This window comes from Brachyistius frenatus, unplaced genomic scaffold (genome assembly GCF_029030835.1).
Source record: "Brachyistius frenatus isolate BFR_SWC_R1_liver_20210118 unplaced genomic scaffold, ASM2903083v1 Contig_114, whole genome shotgun sequence".
Lineage (NCBI taxonomy): Eukaryota > Metazoa > Chordata > Actinopteri > Embiotocidae > Brachyistius > Brachyistius frenatus.
In genome coordinates this window covers 1,030,818-1,048,151 of record NW_027210713.1, presented here as the reverse complement: position 1 = coordinate 1,048,151, position 17,334 = coordinate 1,030,818, and the positions used below count along the sequence as shown (strand labels likewise).

Below are 17,334 nucleotides of genomic sequence, written 5' to 3'. Positions count from 1 at the left end.
ATGGACATCAATGAAACTTTAATCATTATAATTATTTTAACATTTTACCACTCGGGCGAGTCTTCCTTTTGTCCTTCACTTTGGTTCGTGACCGAACAACTGAAAAACTGACATTCATATCAGTTTCAGCTGTTACTGCGTGATCAGTGCAAATTAGGAAATGCTAGCACAGTAGCAAGCCTGTGTAAGACAAAAATGATACCCATTAAAGATCAGCATGATAGCATTGAGCATGTGAGCTTGCTGATATTAGCTTTCAGCTGAGTGCACCCACATTGCTAGAGAAATAGGTTCACATTTTCATGTTCATGTGTTTGTTGCCTTATATAAATTAGATCTGGTTGGTTTGGCTTTTGCATTGCAATTTCGTCCCCGTACTTCACACTGATCGCTTTGTTGACTGGCATTCGTCCGACATTGGCATGTTGTCGACATGGCCGGTAGCGTGTTCCGTTTGAATGAATAAAAATGAATGAATAAATTCATTTTGGTGTCACTATATTATTATTATTATTATTATTATTATTATTATTATTAAGAAATTAGGAGAAATTGTTTAAGTTTTAGTTTTTTTTTGTAGTTCCAGTTCTTTTACATCTATTATTTAATGGATGATGATAACCTCCCTCAACATCGTGTTAGTCAGATAATTCAAACCATTCAAAACGTGTTTTTACACTGCAGATGAACTGAACCATGGTTTTAGTTTGATCCTGATTCCCGACCAAGACCACCTCTTTCGGTGGCATCACATTTGTGTCCTTTGGTCCGGACTGTGGTCCGAAGCAACTTTCACCTCTGCTATTTTGGTTCAGATTAAAATGAAAAGGTCCGGATGAAACAGGGTCAGTATCAAAGCACCCTCAGTAAAAATGAAGTGGGTATCTAGTTTTACTCGCACCACATTTCCTTATTTTGTTTCCTGGACAGTGTTGCCGTGCTGAGCTGCAGTGGATGATAAGTATATTTACTTTAATTAACTATTAATTAAGCTCACAAGCTATTTACAAGCACTTTAATTTTGAAAGACACTCACTTGATTTGACAAATTCAAGCTACTAGCGTGGGCTGAACTCGCACAGCAGCCTCAACACGTGCAGGTTATGATTTTTATAGTACAGCCTCTCACTTTCTATGACTTTTGTCTCTTTCTTTACTCTTGTATTTATTTCTTATACATGTTCTTTATTTATTTATTTATTTTTTACTCTTTTCATCTAGATGCTCCCACTACTATGCCCACACCCACCACCAACCCAGTCAACACGCAAGGTACTGTATGCCCCCACTGCTCTCCCTCTCAGCAATCATGCGTGTGCATGCGAGTGTGTGAGCTTGCATGTACATGTGATTGGGCCTTTGAGCTGAGAAATTACAAGGGCTTGTACAGGTAAGAGAGACGGGCCAGTTCCAATCAGATAGCGCTGCTGGAAGGTGACAATGAGGAGCGGCAGCGCAGGGCTGTCAGAGACACCTGTCACAGCCTTTTTCCCGTCACATGTTTGATCCGAAAAAAGGTAGAGACTCTGCTTTGCTGCTCCGCTATCTTATCAGCATCTGCAGCGATATCGCGGCCGGCCCATCCATCATATTATAATGCCCTTTACATCTCCTCCACAAATGCCAGTCACATTTCGTCTTTGCGAGGCCAAAAAAAAACATCAATAACTATTTTCTCAAAGACATGCGAACTGAGTGAAAGGCAGTTCATTTGCAGTGTTTTTCACACAGCAACCTTTGGCTTCTTTTATGCCCTATTTTACTCTTTGATTTACCTCTGTTGCAAAAGTTCATTTTCATATTAACCATTACAAAAACAAAAAAAAAATCTATTATTTCAAAAGCATCGGTAAGGCTAGACAGACGGTGTGGCAACCTTGGGAGTTGACATTTTGGATATGCCAGAATGTGACATTTCAATACAAAAACTATCCTTAAAGAATAGATGAGTTTATTAATAGCTGCTTCAGAGGTATGGCAATTTTGACTCTTTTGTCATGACCACTTTGAAAATCATATGGTCATGAAAATCTGAAGTGGCAATAAAATAAATAAGTGAGACTGCTTTGACAGTTTCACGTGGCAGCTTTCAGGCAGCGTTCATTCAATTAAAACACCTGGGTTTGTAGTGGTATTGCTGCATTAAGATATCACAAATCATGCCTCAGTATTTTTAAGGCTAAATGGGGATACACACTATACATCTCAGAGTGTCGGTTAAATGTTCCTTTGCAAGTCACGAGAGATGTCACAAGCACTTTGAAACAAACAAAATAAAATGCAAATGCTGGGTTTCCTTTCCTGTTTGAAAAATAAACAGCTGCAAAATATACAAAATAAAAGATGATGTAAAACCAAATATCCTACATTAAAGAAAAGCAGATCTTTCTCTGAGAATGCTCCTCCGGTTGTTTTCGCCATCAACAACAAAGTGACACGCAGCATGTTTGATTTCCATTCGCCGGCGTTATTAGCAGCGTTGTTGGCGTTCCCTCACCAGAGTACATTTTCTCTAGTCTTCATGACAACAGCTAATTACCGGCTTTACGGCAGTTAACCCTGCTCAAGCTCTCGCAGCTCTCGTCCTCTTGTAGCGACTTTCTCGCTGATCCCGCAGTTGTCTACAAGCTATTTAGATCCGCTAGATAATTTCAGCATTAGCTTAGCAATTGGCGACACCGCTCTCTCTCTCTACCTCACACTCTGCTGCTTGTAGTGTCTTGTGCTTAGTTCATTTATCTGCCTCAGCTGCACGTGTAATAAATGCTGTCTAATTACCGTGATGGAGGCGCGGCTCCGCCGTAGACTGGATTTAAAAATAATTAAGTTGCTCGTTGGTTTTCTGAAGACTGGTTTTGAAGCTCGTTGTGGGTGTGGCGCCGACCGCCGCCACCTCGGCACGGCCCGGTTCGGCCGAACTGCCGGCTAATCGAAAAGTAGGCAAAGAGGTGGAGCCGAGGTGGAGCCGAGGTGGAGCCGAATGAAGCCTGGTTGCTGAAACCAGCGCAGAGGAGGGTCTTCGTACAATAACAAATAATGCTCCTAAACGTTAGCACTCTTACTTGTGTAATACTTGACATTCAACAGGGGTATTGTTGTTTCAAACTCCACAGTACCATTCTGCACTGACCGGAAGTAACCGAAGCATGTGACTACATCCCCCGCCCAACGTATCTGCAGCTTTAATTGTTTTACCCAGAAATGAACGTGTTTTCGTGCCCTCTGTTCAACTCAATAAACACACATCGATGGCTTCAATCCAGCAACAGTATGGTGGTACTTAGTAACAATAAACACTTTTGTTCCATGTCCTACAACGGCTGCAGCTTTCTCGGACGGCTTCATTTGAAAATTCTTTACGTCGGCGGTCCCGCCCCTTTCCGCTACGACTCCAAGATGGCGACCGTTGAGGGTGAAAAATGGCCCAATGTGTTAACACAATATTTTTGGACCATTTTGAGTGCATCATCCGAGGACTTGTGGCACACCACATGTTTATATGCTTGTAAGTGTGAATGCATTTCTGAACTCAAAACAGTGAGTTTTAGTACGCAAGTACGCCATTTGGAAAACAGCATGAGACTTGTATAAGACTTGAAAGTGTTGAACCAACTGTAACAGTACCCGCCGTTCACTCAAAGCAGTCCCATCCTTAATTATGTGTATTTTGTAGCTTTAATATGATTTAAATGGGAGAGTTGTATTAATTAATGGGGGAATAAGCTCGTCAACCCAAAAGGATTTTCGTACAAGGCTGTGAACACATTTCTGCTGTAAGGTTGCTCATTTCAACGTGGGGTGTCTATTGGGATTGACCTGCTTTCAGACTCAGCCTCTAGTGGCCAAAAGAGAAACTGCAAAAAAATTTTTGGCACTTTCGTCCCCTTCTGCAGCCGGGAAGCGAGAGTGGCTGGTTTACCGTCCGAGGGAAGCGTCGCCTTAAAAGAGAGGCCCACGGTTCACCATCAACCAGCTCCCCAGGGCTGCACAGAGCGTGTCAGACGTAAATGGCACGGCTTTACAGATCGATTTATAAACATTATTGTCTCATCCTATATCTCATTTGAAAATATATTGATATACCTTAAAAAGGTGGATATACTGCCCAGCCCTGACATTATGAATCTTTTCATTAAAAATCAGGTGGTTTTAGAGAGATCTCCACTGTATATCTCACGGCTCCTTCCCCTCTCCCTGCATGTTTTTTTTCTCATGTTTGTAATTTCCTCTTCAAACCTGCTTTTTTTTTTTTTTTTTTTTTTTTTTTTTTCTAAGTATCCGCAGGACTGTACGCTAGAGATCTCGCTGCATTGCTGCAGCCTCATTTCAGAAACTCTGACTCGCTCTCCCCGCTCTCTCTGGGCGTGTCACAGTCAAACAGGAAGTTGCTTTGCAGCGCTGCGCATTACCCTGCAGCTTTCTCCTGAGCTCCTCTCTCCTCCGAGTTGCACTGATGCAGCCGTCTCTGTGTTTTCTGCTGTAACATTCCGGTAATTTCCGAAAGACAGGCTTGAAAGAGGATTTGCTGTGATTTATGCAGGACATGCTGGGAGGATGTAATTGAGCTTCCTTGCAGTTCACTACTCTTCTAAATACCCTGTCACAGGAGCAACGCTAAGCTGGCTCGCAGTAGATTGCTTTGCACTACCTTAATCAGCATAACAGCACACTATAGCATTTTCCTCTCGCCAACAAGGAAGCATACAGCACAATTTTCAAACTCGTCCATTATAAACACGGTGTGGGTTGGCATGGCGACTGACACCACCAGTGGTGACTTTCTGTTGTAACGACAGGCCGCTGAACAAACTGGTGATCCTGATGTATTAAAAAGGTAATAGCAGTGATTTTTTTTTTATTTTTTTTTGCTGCGTACATCTTATTTATCATCACATCTCAGTTGAAGAGTCTGAGTTTATTTGCTGAAGTTTTTACACATTAGAAATAAAAGCGCTCGTAAATTGCACATCCCGAGTAACTGGGGAGGATAGGTTAATATACGTCTTCATAACTTATTGTAGCCAGTCATGTATTTGTAATTATTAGCCGATATATTGATGTTATTGAGCTGCAATTTTACCTATTTATTAACATTATTTATGGCCGTTTTGCACGGAGATCAGTTGGCTTTGTTTAGGTTTGTACTTTTAACATTGAATTAGTGTTAAAAGTGGCAGCCATTTTTGAGGACGCACCAAATGGGAAGCTAATAAAATAAACAAATGACCATAAATCAATGTCATAAACAGTGTACCGAATTGCACGTAGTCTGCGCATCTGAAAAGTGAAGCCAAGTGCCATAAAGTGTAATATCACTGAGACCCACTAGGGGCTGGCTCTAAAAAAACATAGGGCTCCAATAGATTCCCATTCGAAAAGCATCAACTTCTCTCATACTAAGCCAATAAAGTTTTCCAACTACTTCACTCCTGATCAGTGCTCTGGTGGTCCTTCTGAAAATATTTCCAGCATTGATTAGATATCAGGCTTCAAACGGAGCTATTATTGGGGGCGTGTCTGGTCAGATCCACCCCTCTCTCCTCCCCAGCTCGTCAAAATATGCTCACTTCGGGCTCCAAATTACCAAAACGGTGACGGCCAACATCCCAGACTTGATGCCTCAAAACCACAGTTCACAAAAAACAATAAGTGGGGTCGCCACCTGATCAATACTTTGTAGTTTAAGTTCCTCTTTTCTCCACGTGGATCACGTAATCTACCTTTAAACATAATTTGTCTGCGAAATCTAAAAGCTTCCGGAGAATTTTGCAGACAGTTATGACACACTATACGATCACTTCCTATATTTTCTCCTCGGTGATGTTTCCATCAGCTGCCGGCCTACATGTTGTTTAGTGCAGTGGGGGAGTAAGCGCCACGATGAAGCTCAGAAACTCAAGAGTTGTTTGTCGCCTCGGCTCTTTCATGTTGGTTAAGTTTCACAGGAGTTCACGTTGTCAGGTCTTTCAATGTCTTAAGAGATGCGGAGAGGAGTGTTTGAGTGTGCGAGTGTGACTGTGGACCTCTAGGGAGGGATGAGTCAGTTTCAGAGGAGCATCTCTTTCATGAGTTTTAGACCTAGTTTCTCTTCCAGTGTTTTTAATGACTATTTACAGTAAAACTAGAAGCTTTGAGACGACATGTTGTATCGAGACATCTGCGACCTCCTCTCTCAGTGGTCCAAACACTTGATCCGGGCATGTCGCGCCGGGCACAGGAGCACGTAGCGGTCCGCTGACAAATGATTCACTAATGGAGCAGAGCAGATGGTTACAGCGCTGCAGAAAGAAACACAACCGCCCCACTGGTTCTGTGTTCGTGGTCGTGTTTCCTTTGTGGCAGAGGGGAGAATTCATCCAGAATCTCCAGCTCAGAGGGAATAAAGGGAGTCTTTGGCGATAATGCTCCAGCTTGTCAGATGCTCACAGATGATCCAAGGCAGGGACATCATATCCTGGCTAAGCCTCTAGTAAGCCCACCTCCCCCTCCAAACCCCATCCCCACCCTCCTCTCCCAACATGTCGAGAGGAACCAGGCGAAAGACGGGCGACAATGAATGCGGTCGTAGACTTGATTGGAAACGGCCCATGTTTGCTGCAACTCCACCGTCCGAGCCAAATTGTTGTTTTAAGTGGGACCTAAATCTTAAGGCGAAGGATGGACGCGGGCGGTGAGGGGGTTGATGTCACCCCTCGCCTTTATAGTTCCGGGTTCAAGTTCGTACTCAAGTCTCTCTGGAAATAGCACTTAAGATCCGAGTTGATAAACAATGTTGATGCATTTATCTGAGCCGCTTAATACTTCAGATACACGCAGGCTGCCCGTCCTTCCTGCCGGAGGTTGTTGGATCACACCGACGGATGAAATCAATGCTTTCAGACGGTACAGAGTTTTTCCCGAGTTTCAGGAAAGCATAGGTGCCGTGGTAGCGGTGGGCAGTTATTTGAATAAAAACGATGCATTTTCACAATCTTTTATGACAATATTCATTAGAAAAATGCAATGTTATTAAACTGCAATTTTCCCAAAGCTACAAAACATTGGAACAATAAAGTTTATAATAAAAGGATTTGAAACTGCAATTTTCCCATCCTCCCATAGTCAGTGTAGAGTGTAGGTAAAATTATATTTTCATTTACCCATACTCTTATCAGTCCGGTTGTTTTATCAGGAACACTGGTGGTATTTTTTTTCCATTACAAAAAAAAACTTTATTTTTATTAAATCACAATTTTATTAAATGAATCGATTTGGAACAGGAATAGAAAGATTTACATTTTAACTATGAAAAAAATATTGTTTTAACATCAGCAACAGTAATGTTTACAACAGCAAAGTCAAAATAAACTCAATAATATCTCGGTGGAGAGAAATTTAAAAATGTCAATATGATAAATGATTTGCCTGAAATCAAAATACTGAGAGAAGTTTAGAAAGAATGAAGAACATCGTCAGTCAGGGGGAGAGGGGTGGTTTGAGGGAGGGGGGTGGTTTGGGGGAGGGGAGAGTGGGGGGGGCTGACATCTCAAGCTAACTTGACAGGAGTTTGACAAGTTTTAATAAACATGACATCAACTGGTCCACCTTAAAAAAGGTCAGCCCACCTTAAGAAAGGCTTAAGTAACATATATTCACATAGCTGAGCTCCACCCAAACCAGTTGCATCAGCTTCTTTTATGTGAACAATAACAAACTGATACTCAACGCACACAATTTGTGTCCCTGCAGCTTAAATTCAACAGCATTTGCAGTTGTTTTTTTTCCTTTATACTTCTAATTTGAAAAGTGGCAAAATTCAGCCAATCAGCGGTGCAACTTTATTCTCTCATTAACTCAGTGACAGACACTCGCTGTATAACTGCGCCTCACTGGTGTGGTCCAGCCAAAAATATTGTATTCATCTAATATATGAGCAGTCGTTTCTTTTTCTGCTATCATGTCGATATTGACTTGGACAAGTCAAAAAGTAAATAATTAAAACATGGTGAAATGGAAAAAAAAAAAAAAAAAAAAAAAAAACATATCGAGCTACTTGGAAACAAGTAACGAGCTACTGGTAGCTCGCGAGCGACGGGTTGGAGACCCCTATAGACACACGCTGCACACGGCTACGCTCACACAGCTGGACTGCTAACTTCATACCCTGCTCCGGTGTTTCGGCCGCCAGCCTCACCGTCTTATACACACACGCGCACACACACAAGCTACAGTCAGCATATTTTTTTATGTTGATTCTTCTTAGGCACTCTGAATAAACATTTGGGCCAAGCACCAGTAAGAGTTATAAATGGGAGGAACACACTTCCTTGGGTTTTGGGTTAGAAAAAAATAATAATGGAATAAAGACATCTAGAAATATTTAGCATTTTAAGTAGGTGTGCATGTATTTCTATTTTTTGTTCTACTTCCTTTTTCATGTAAAACACCAGTTTAAGGGGAATTAGTTAATCCTGTTTGGTCTTTTGAGAGAGAGAGTGTGTGTGTGTGTGTGTGTGTGTGTGTGTGTGTGTGTGTGTGTGTGTGTGTGTGTGTGTGTTCCATTAAAACTCTTAACGCAGAGACTAAACAGCTGTTTGGTGTGACGAGTTAAAGGGGAATTTCTGACGTCGACACCCTTCTGGTTTGCAGACAGCACAAAGCTGTAAATTAAGTGACAATAAGAGCTTTGCAAGCAAACATTACACCGAGCACAAGGCCAGAGTCCGGCCTCCGTACTGCACCCTTTGGGCCTGATAGTACTTCTTATGATATCGGCTTTTTTTTTTTTTTATTGCTTGCTCGGCTATACTGTCAGGGATTTTCCTTTTTTTTTTTTTTCTTAAGATCTTTACGATTTAATCATGAGATGCACAGAATACATTCAGGGTTATTCGCATGTCTTCGTTTTGGCACAACACATGAGATGGTTTTTTTTTTTTCCTGGTGAGAGAATCGTGACTTGGTGACAGGTGGTATTTTAGGAATGTGTCTAAGGCAGCTTTTCAGATGTGTTTTGTTCATTGTTCCCACCCAGTGTTGATAGACTTTAGGTGTTGGCAGGTTCTCAACGCCGTTTACTTTCTGTTTTAGTCCTTGTACACTATTGACTCGAACAAAGACTGCATTTAGTATTCAAGACAATTAGTCATTAAACATTTAGTAGCACTGCTTTAACTATGGATCAAATTCCCTTTGAAGTATGTCATTGGTAAAGAAAATTAAAAAGCACTTAGAAATGCTTATTTGTTTTATTTTTCTCACGTGTGTTTACTTTGATTCATGGTCGGGATTGTTTTTTTCTGATATGCAGTTTTTTTGTTTCATTCCTTAAAACACTTGTTAAAGAAAGAAAATATTGTAATGGTACATTTTAATTGGTCTCCAGGGAAATGGGTCAGTAATGCTGGCCCACCCCGAAGAGTATTTCACAGCTGTAATATCTTTTTTTTTTCGTGGCACAGTGATAAATCATTGAGAGCTTTTCTTAGCAACTTAAGGTTTGTTTTATGTGGCTGTGAGCTCACACTGTGTTCCTAATTTTCAGCTGATAAAGAGTACTTTTGTGGCACGTTGCTTTTAAAAGAGAGCAAATGTTTTTTCCTGTTGCCATCCTTCTCTGTTGCATTGATCTCCCAAGGGGGGAGGGAGGGGGGAAGCACTTTTCAGGGGAAGGCCAAGGTTTAGATGGGCGCTTCTCTCTTTTGTGTGCAGAATTTTTTGCCAATCTCAAAAAGACACAATAATCTGCCATCAGGGAGTTCAAGTTCACCGTGACAATTTCCATTCATTTGCTCCACTTTTAAATGTTGTATTTGTAAATTTTTAAATCATATTTTTGAATAATACAATAGAAAGGACTCTGGGAATCTATTTGGCGGGCGAGCAGCGGCATTGGAATTCAGCCGTGGACGATGTTGTGCTCCGTTGACAGTCAGCTACAACAGCAGAACAAGGAAATGATTTGGTGGAGATTGCCCCGCGTACGTGAATTTCATTACGTTTCCTTTTCTAACGGCAACAAATGCAGGAAGCCACGGATGTTAGCGTTTTAAATGCTGCATTATCCTGCCACTGTAAAGGAATTGGTTGCTGTGAGGGTCCATTCACTGCAAGCAGAGGTTTTTCTGTGTCCATGGAAGAGAGTCATTGTTCCAATTATACCCATGTAATTACACCTATAAATTATAATGCATTTGTGTTTGTGTGTGCGTGTTCTACACCTCATTATGTGAAGACTTTATAAAAAAAAAAAAAAAAAAAAGAGACGGGAAATCTGAAATCATGTCTCCATGTAATCAGCCTGGTGACAAGCTCGCAGGTCTGATCTCCACGGTGACGGTCTAATAGGATGCTCTGTTGCTGACCAGAGCGGCAATTAGTCATTCCAGCAGAGAGATTGAAAGGTGCGACTGTAAAGCATGTGGCACCGGGAGTTCAGGGGAGCAGATTTCACCGTCGCGCAGTCACAGGCATCAGTTGCAAATCCTCTTTATTCCCCCATAAATCCCTGCGGCTGTGAACATCCTGTCAGGGCTCCGGTGTGGGCATGTCAACAGTCCCCGATCGAGTTGTGAGTGGAGCTGTGCCGGCGGTATGGACACCAGCCACATTACACACATAATCAAATTCTACTTAATTAAAGTGAAAGGCCACAAGGGCTCCTGTTATAACGCTGTCTGTCATTCTGAGGTTTGTTTTTTCTAATCCAAGCACCTTCTAGTCTTTTATATATATATATATATATATATATATATATATATCGCACTCTTGATCCTGCATGTGTTCGAGTTCTGAAGGACAAAGGAGGAGGGACAAATGATCAAAATGACAATGAGACACTTCAGGCAGAAGTTCTTTCTTCTTGTCGAGGCCAAAGATCAGTACTTCAGGAGCATTTCAAGCAAAAACTACTATTTGATTATCCCCCGCTGCACACAGAAAGAAAGAGGCTCACTCCGGCCGTGAACTTTAGCTCAACAAATACCATTAAACTTCGAAACCCCCTCGCCTCCAACAAAGCCAACGAGAAGCACGCGTTTAGCTTCACGCTAAAGCTTTAAGTCGAGGGTCGTTGTGTGTTCTGCACATCCAACATCAAACTCACTTCCTCTGGCGACTGAAGCGAGCCGTCGATTGTCGATTTGTGGGTGGACCGTCCGCTCGTGCAGTTCGATTCCTCGTGTCCACTTGGCAAAGTGTGTGTGTGCATGCGAAAGTAAATTCACCCGTTTATCATTATTCATATGTTAATCGTCTATTCATATTCATGTATCTCCAAGAGCTTTGGATGTCTCTTTGTTTTAAGCTTGACCTTGCGTGATTCCAAGTCCAGTTTAAGGTTAGTGTGTGTGTGTGTGTGTGTGTGTGTGTGTGTGTGTGTGTGTGTGTGTGTGTGTGTGTGTGTGTGTGTGAACATGTTTTTATATCCCAGTTCCAAAGAAAAACTGAATACACACCAACCCAGAGGTACAGCCTGCTATTTGAGGGTTAAAACTTGGTTTTAGGGTTAGATTAGGTTTAGGTGTAGGTCAGGATCAGGGTCAGGTTAAGGTTAAGGTTAGGCATTGCATTGTGATGGTTGAGGTTAGAGTACGGGGGCTAGGACTGCATTACGTCAATTCATTGTGAAACAAATGCGTGTTTGTGTGCGAAACATGATTTTGGATAAGGTCACGAATTATATCAAATGAGGCTTTTTGGTGACTGTATACTATAAAGGCCAGAGCTTTTCTATCTTAAGCTTCGAGGTGGTTTGAAGACGACGAGTGTCTCCTTATTTCGCTGTATGATAACATATAATTAACTTTTCAATGACCTGCAAGTGTTGAATGCTTTCCTTTTAGTTCTCAGCATTGAGCAGTTTTTCCACAACAAAGCGAGACACTAAACCACAATGCTGCCTGATGTCGGGCATGCGTGTGAATGGGTGAATACAATGTGTAACACACTCTGCATACGATCACTACAGTAGAAAATGCAGTCTGATTACCATTCAGAAAAAGACGGTCCACTTACTGTTGTTCTCTGAAGCATTCATCCGGCTGTTGGGGGCGTCCTCATGGAGACATCTGTAGGTGTCAACGTCACAAATTTAATTAAAAAAAGGCTTTTACAAAAGGTTGTGATGTTATAAAAATGTGTATGTATGCAGTTAAATTACTGTTCCAGAGAATTATGTTCACATAAGGCTGTTCAGTCCTTCCTTATGGAGTGTTTTTTTAGTGAGTAACTCGCATAATTTGAAAAGAATGAACTTTTGTATGAATTCATCACTTTTAATTGGTTAATCCAGCCATTCATGGTCTGTGGCTTATCTTGGTCCATGCTCAATTAATTAAATTATTGTCATATAGTGTTATAGAGTTGGATGGAATGAGGAAATTAAATTGCTCTATATGATATCTTTTTTTTTTTTTTTTTTTTTTAAGTCTTAAACTGAATTTGGTGATCGCTACAGAAACCTTTAAATCGTTATCATATGACCTTTATTTCCATCGCAGAAATGATGTAGCACAGCCTGTTTTCAAGTCTATTATAATGGAAAATCACAACATACAGTAGGTCATCTAAGGGCACACTACATAATAAGGTCGAGACCTCACAACATTATAGAGAGAAACCAAACAATTTAGCAAGTCCCTCAAGATCGAGAGCTGGAAGGGAAATATCAGCAAGTTGATATTTGCAGAGGTATACTGGTATCGCTAAATATGAAAAAACATTTTTTCAGTTAACATAATACAGAAAATAGACACAAGGAGTATTTTAGAAATTGTTCTGTTTGTGTTTTGTTTTTTTTTAGGTACTTGTAATTATTCAATTCTCTGTTTCGATTCAGGGAACTGAAAATATCCTGCCTCCATTATATATCTTAAAAGGGTTTCAATGCCAGACTTACAGTTATTAATAACAGACCTGCAAAATATAGGGCAGTAAAAACGGTGCCAAAACACTCAAAAATAAAAAAAAAATTAGGTCGCGGGTAAAGGGGCATTCTCTGAGGTAAAAAACTTTGCGTGATTTTAATATGCAAATGAAGCCTTTTAGAGATTAGGTTACAATAAGACAACATCTTGTTTTGTTAAACACGTACGTTTTATTGAATTCCTATAATTGTATTTTTAAATATCTCCTAGTAAAGATGTGTAGCTATACATCCTGTATATACAGTATGTATGGAAAGAATAACAATAACACAAAAAGATATCGGGAATGTTTTAACTCCCCGATACGGGTGGCGGTGGCTCAGCTGGTAGAGCAGATTGCCCACTAATCATAAAGTTTGCAGTTCAATCCCTAATCCACACGCTTGAAGTGTTGTTGGACGAGACACTGAACCCTCAAGTTGCTCCCCACGGCCAACACTGCTGTGTGAACACAAAGCGCTTTGAGCCCGCTATGGTGATAAAGCGCTGTAGAAGTGCAGAACATTTACACTTTAATCTCAGCGGCAGCCTCGAAAATGCCGCATTAGTCCGGGTCGAGAAGAATCCTCTGACAGAGGAAGACTCGGAGGTGGGCGGATATCGGCCTCGAGCGTTGAAGGTGAGGGGAGAGCGGACAGTTTATGATGACTTTTAGACCACGATACAAGTAAAGCTCTGAAAACACTGCAGGCTACATTTCCCATTATGCAACCAGCATCATCTTTTCACCGCACGATATTAAAATGTGAGACATCAAGTATGTTTGTAGAAGTGGAGCACACGGCTCACCATGTTTTAAACCATATTACAATACACTTTAGACCTCTGTGTTGCATTGCATTACATTACACATCTCATAATCTCCTGTCAGTATGTTGCAGACTGTTTCCACGCCACGAAACGAATGAAGAGGAGCACGAACGAGACATATTTATTGCCTGTATATTGAATTTGAGACCAGCTGTCGTACATACAGAGCCGATAAACGGAAAACCAGTGTTTGGAAGTGTACTTAATGCAGGCAACACTAAAATGCACCTAACCTGAACAGCTGATACTGTAGGCGTTATGGGATTTTTTGTTTTTGTAATTTTTGTTTTTTTTTAGTTTCTGGCGCGAATTTTTCCACCGGGTAAATAAAACTCTCCCTCGGTGTGCAGAGGTGGGCAAGACCCTGCGTGTTTTCCTGTGGATGTGTCAGACGGAAGACAGCCGGGGAGCAAGGTGAGGCCAGGAAGGTGTGGAGGAAGGGAAGGTGTGGTGGTGGGCGGGAGGCAGGGGGAGAAGCGACAGGACTGCGCACAGGCCATTTAGTGGGTGCATGTTCATTAGCATGGAGCATGGGCCGGTCCCTCTCCTCGGGGAATGAGCTGTGCTGTCTGACATCCCCGACACAGTAAACAAAACCCGCTCCCCGCTCCGCTGATGCACGGCGGCGGCGGGTCCATTTTAAGAGAGCGCTCAACTGAAACAAAAAAACGTTTTCATTAATTAAGTTTTATTGTAGCTCCACATCAGAGATGTCCTCGTGCAGAGCGAATGAAAGTTAAAAAAGGGTGTTGATTGGGTGCTGGTTGAGATGCGACCGTGTCACTCGTCTCGGAGCCCTCAAGTCGACTTATTACGCCTCACAGTGTTGAGAAATCCTGCACTCTCCACTGGTCTTCTATCAAAATCATTCAAGTTCAGGGCATGACTAGTGAGATTGATGGAAAATTGAGCTGCTCTCTCATGCAGCAAAGAACAGTGCAGCCGTTCCCTCACCCGCCACTCCTCCATCAGTCCGAATGTGCACAGATATAGACTATTGATAAATGCCTCTGAACTATTCTGAGACTGGGAATTTAAAGGCTTCAGATTTTGCCTTGTTCTTCTGTGGTGCACGGATAAATCTGGCCAAGTGCGAGACAGTGATACTCTCTGACACCTGAGGCAGCCACGTATTTCTCTGCATGGGGACACCAGGCGCCAATTTATCTCCAGACCTGAGTCAATTTCTGATGATTGAGCTCTATAACTTCCAGAAATGGCCTCTTAAATCACACTGTATTTTACAGCGTGTGAAGTCTTGCTGAAATTGCAGACGGTGTCTACTGTTTCATGGTGAAATAACCGTCTTCAAACATTTTTCAACCCGAGCTCTCTCAAGGGGTTCGGGCAGCCATATAAGCTAGGAATGCTCTTGTAATGAGCTGGGGTTCGACAGTATTACGCCACAAATGTACACTTTATAACTTGAGAGAGACATCTGCCTGTATTTCAACATGTTCAGGCAGTAGATAATACTGTATATTCAAGGAATATTTCATCATTTTGGCAAGTATATGCATGTCTCTTGGATGAGAAGATCAATACAACTACAAACAAAAAGTCTGGACACTAAATTAAAAAAAAGAATGAAATGATTTGCAAATCATGTAAACTCATATTTAATTGAAAATGTCCTAAAGACAACATATTAAATGTTTAAACTGAGAATTTTTATTTTGTTTATGAAAAATATATGCTCATTTTGAATTTGATGAAGTTAAAAAAATGTGGACATTAAATTGCATTAACTCTTCTTTTTCCAACACGTTTGAGAAATGATGAGACCATTTGCAGGAGTTTTTTAAAGTGAAACGTTCTCCCATTCTTGCCTGATACGGGATATCAGCTACAGTTCGGGGTCTTCTTTGTCGTATTTTTTGTTTCATGACACACCAAATGTTTTCAATGGGTGACAGGTCTGGACTGCAGGCCAGTTTGGCGCTCCGACTCTTCTCCAACAGATCCATGCTGTTGGAATACGTGCAGAATGCAGGTTTGGCCTCGTTTTCCCACTTTAGTCCAGAGAACACCACACCCATGATTTCCAAAAACAATCTCAAATTTAGATTTGTTAAGACCACAGGACAGTTTTCCACTTCACCTCAGTCCATCTCAAATGAGCTTGGGTCCCCAGAAGGCGGCGGCGGTTCTGGATCCGATACAGTGAGGAACTGTGTTCACAGACGATGGTTTTCGGAGGCGTTTCTGAGCCCATGCAGTGATTTTAACTACAGAGTCGTGTTTCTGAAGCAGTGACGCCTGCGGCCCGAAGATCACGGCCATCCAATATTGATTTTCAGCCTTATCCCTCGTGTAGAGATTTGCTGGCATCAAATTCAAAATGGAGCATATATCTTTAATAAAACAATTCAGTTTCTCAGTTTCATCATTTGATGTGTTGTTTTTGTTCTAGTTTCGATTCCGTATGGCTTTATATCCGTCTCTCTCTGAACTCTTTGATCACACCTCGTACAGTCACAAGAGTGGTTTTGACTTTCTCATTTAACTCTCAGCAAGCAAGCAAATTTAAAAATGTTCAACCTGTATAATGTGAAAGGATTTGGTTAATTTGGATTCATTTGAATTTGAATGGTTTCATGGACAGTGGGATGATAAAACTGCATATAAAGCTGGGAGGGAAATTAGTGAGGACAAATTCAACATTGTAGAGAATAAAAAGCCTCATTTTTGGTTATTATCAAGTTGAAATACTGGCAGTGGCTTACAGGATTTGTCAGGAAGTAAGAACTAAATAGTTTGTTGCCAATTTGTGGGCTGTTTAGTGGCACATTGTGAACCATTTCCCATCCTCAAAAGGACCAACTTGTGCCGTGGTATCATCTCATTTTTATTGGTAAACAAAATAAGATGGCATTTTTCTACACAGCCTTTTCAGGAGTTTCCACTCTGTGGGAAGGTCATGCTAAAATGCTTTGAGACAAAACAAACCAATTTGTTTATTTTGGCAGGCTAATAATTTAATGGCCAAAACTTCCAGTGCAGTCAGTGAAACGACATTAGCTTTGTTACTGGCTGAGAAGGTTTGCTGATCATGAAATTATTTACAGTTATTGTCCTGTTTTTAGACTCCAGAGCCGGCGATGGGGCACCGCAAAAAATTGACCATGCTGTCATCGGAGGAGTGGTTGCCGTGGTGATGTTTGCCATCCTCTGTGCACTCATTGTTCTTGGTCGATACTTCGCCAGACACAAAGGTAAAGCACCAGCCATTCAATCATACTCGTTCAAGAACACATCTTACGAGTTTGAGTGCTTTTTACAACCGGTGAAGTGTAATGGGATTGAAGTGCACGACGGGAGCAGGTCTGAGGCTAATTTGTCTGCACTCTGTTCGCAGGAACTTACTTCACACATGAAGCCAAAGGGGCGGACGACGCAGCCGATGCAGATACGGCCATCATCAACGCGGAGGGGGGACACAACAACACAGACGAGAAGAAGGAGTATTATATCTAAACTGGACAGGCCAGGAGAGACGGGTGGAGACGCTGCTGGTGGTGGTGGTGTTGGTTGGTGGTGCTGTAGGAGCATTATGTCTAACTCTGATTGGTTACGGGACGGCTTGGGGGCGAGGGTGTGTGTGTGTGTGTGTGTGTGT

General features: G+C 41.7%; 1 protein-coding gene across 3 annotated transcripts in view; it reads left to right on the top strand.

Moving 5' to 3' along the window:
- Positions 1-17,334, top strand: part of cadm1b (cell adhesion molecule 1b) — a 161,897-nt gene extending 144,563 nt beyond the window's left edge. The window contains exons 9-11 of one of the 3 annotated variants that reach the window (XM_069712913.1): positions 1,222-1,272; positions 16,802-16,930; positions 17,074-17,332. In XM_069712913.1, the coding sequence (XP_069569014.1) occupies positions 1,222-1,272; positions 16,802-16,930; positions 17,074-17,192 (299 nt within the window). In that variant the 3' untranslated portion in view covers positions 17,193-17,332. Of the gene's footprint in view, positions 1-1,221; positions 1,273-3,113; positions 3,486-16,801; positions 16,931-17,073 lie in introns of those variants that run through there. The other 2 variants (XM_069712914.1, XM_069712915.1) reach the window with 2 other exon arrangements.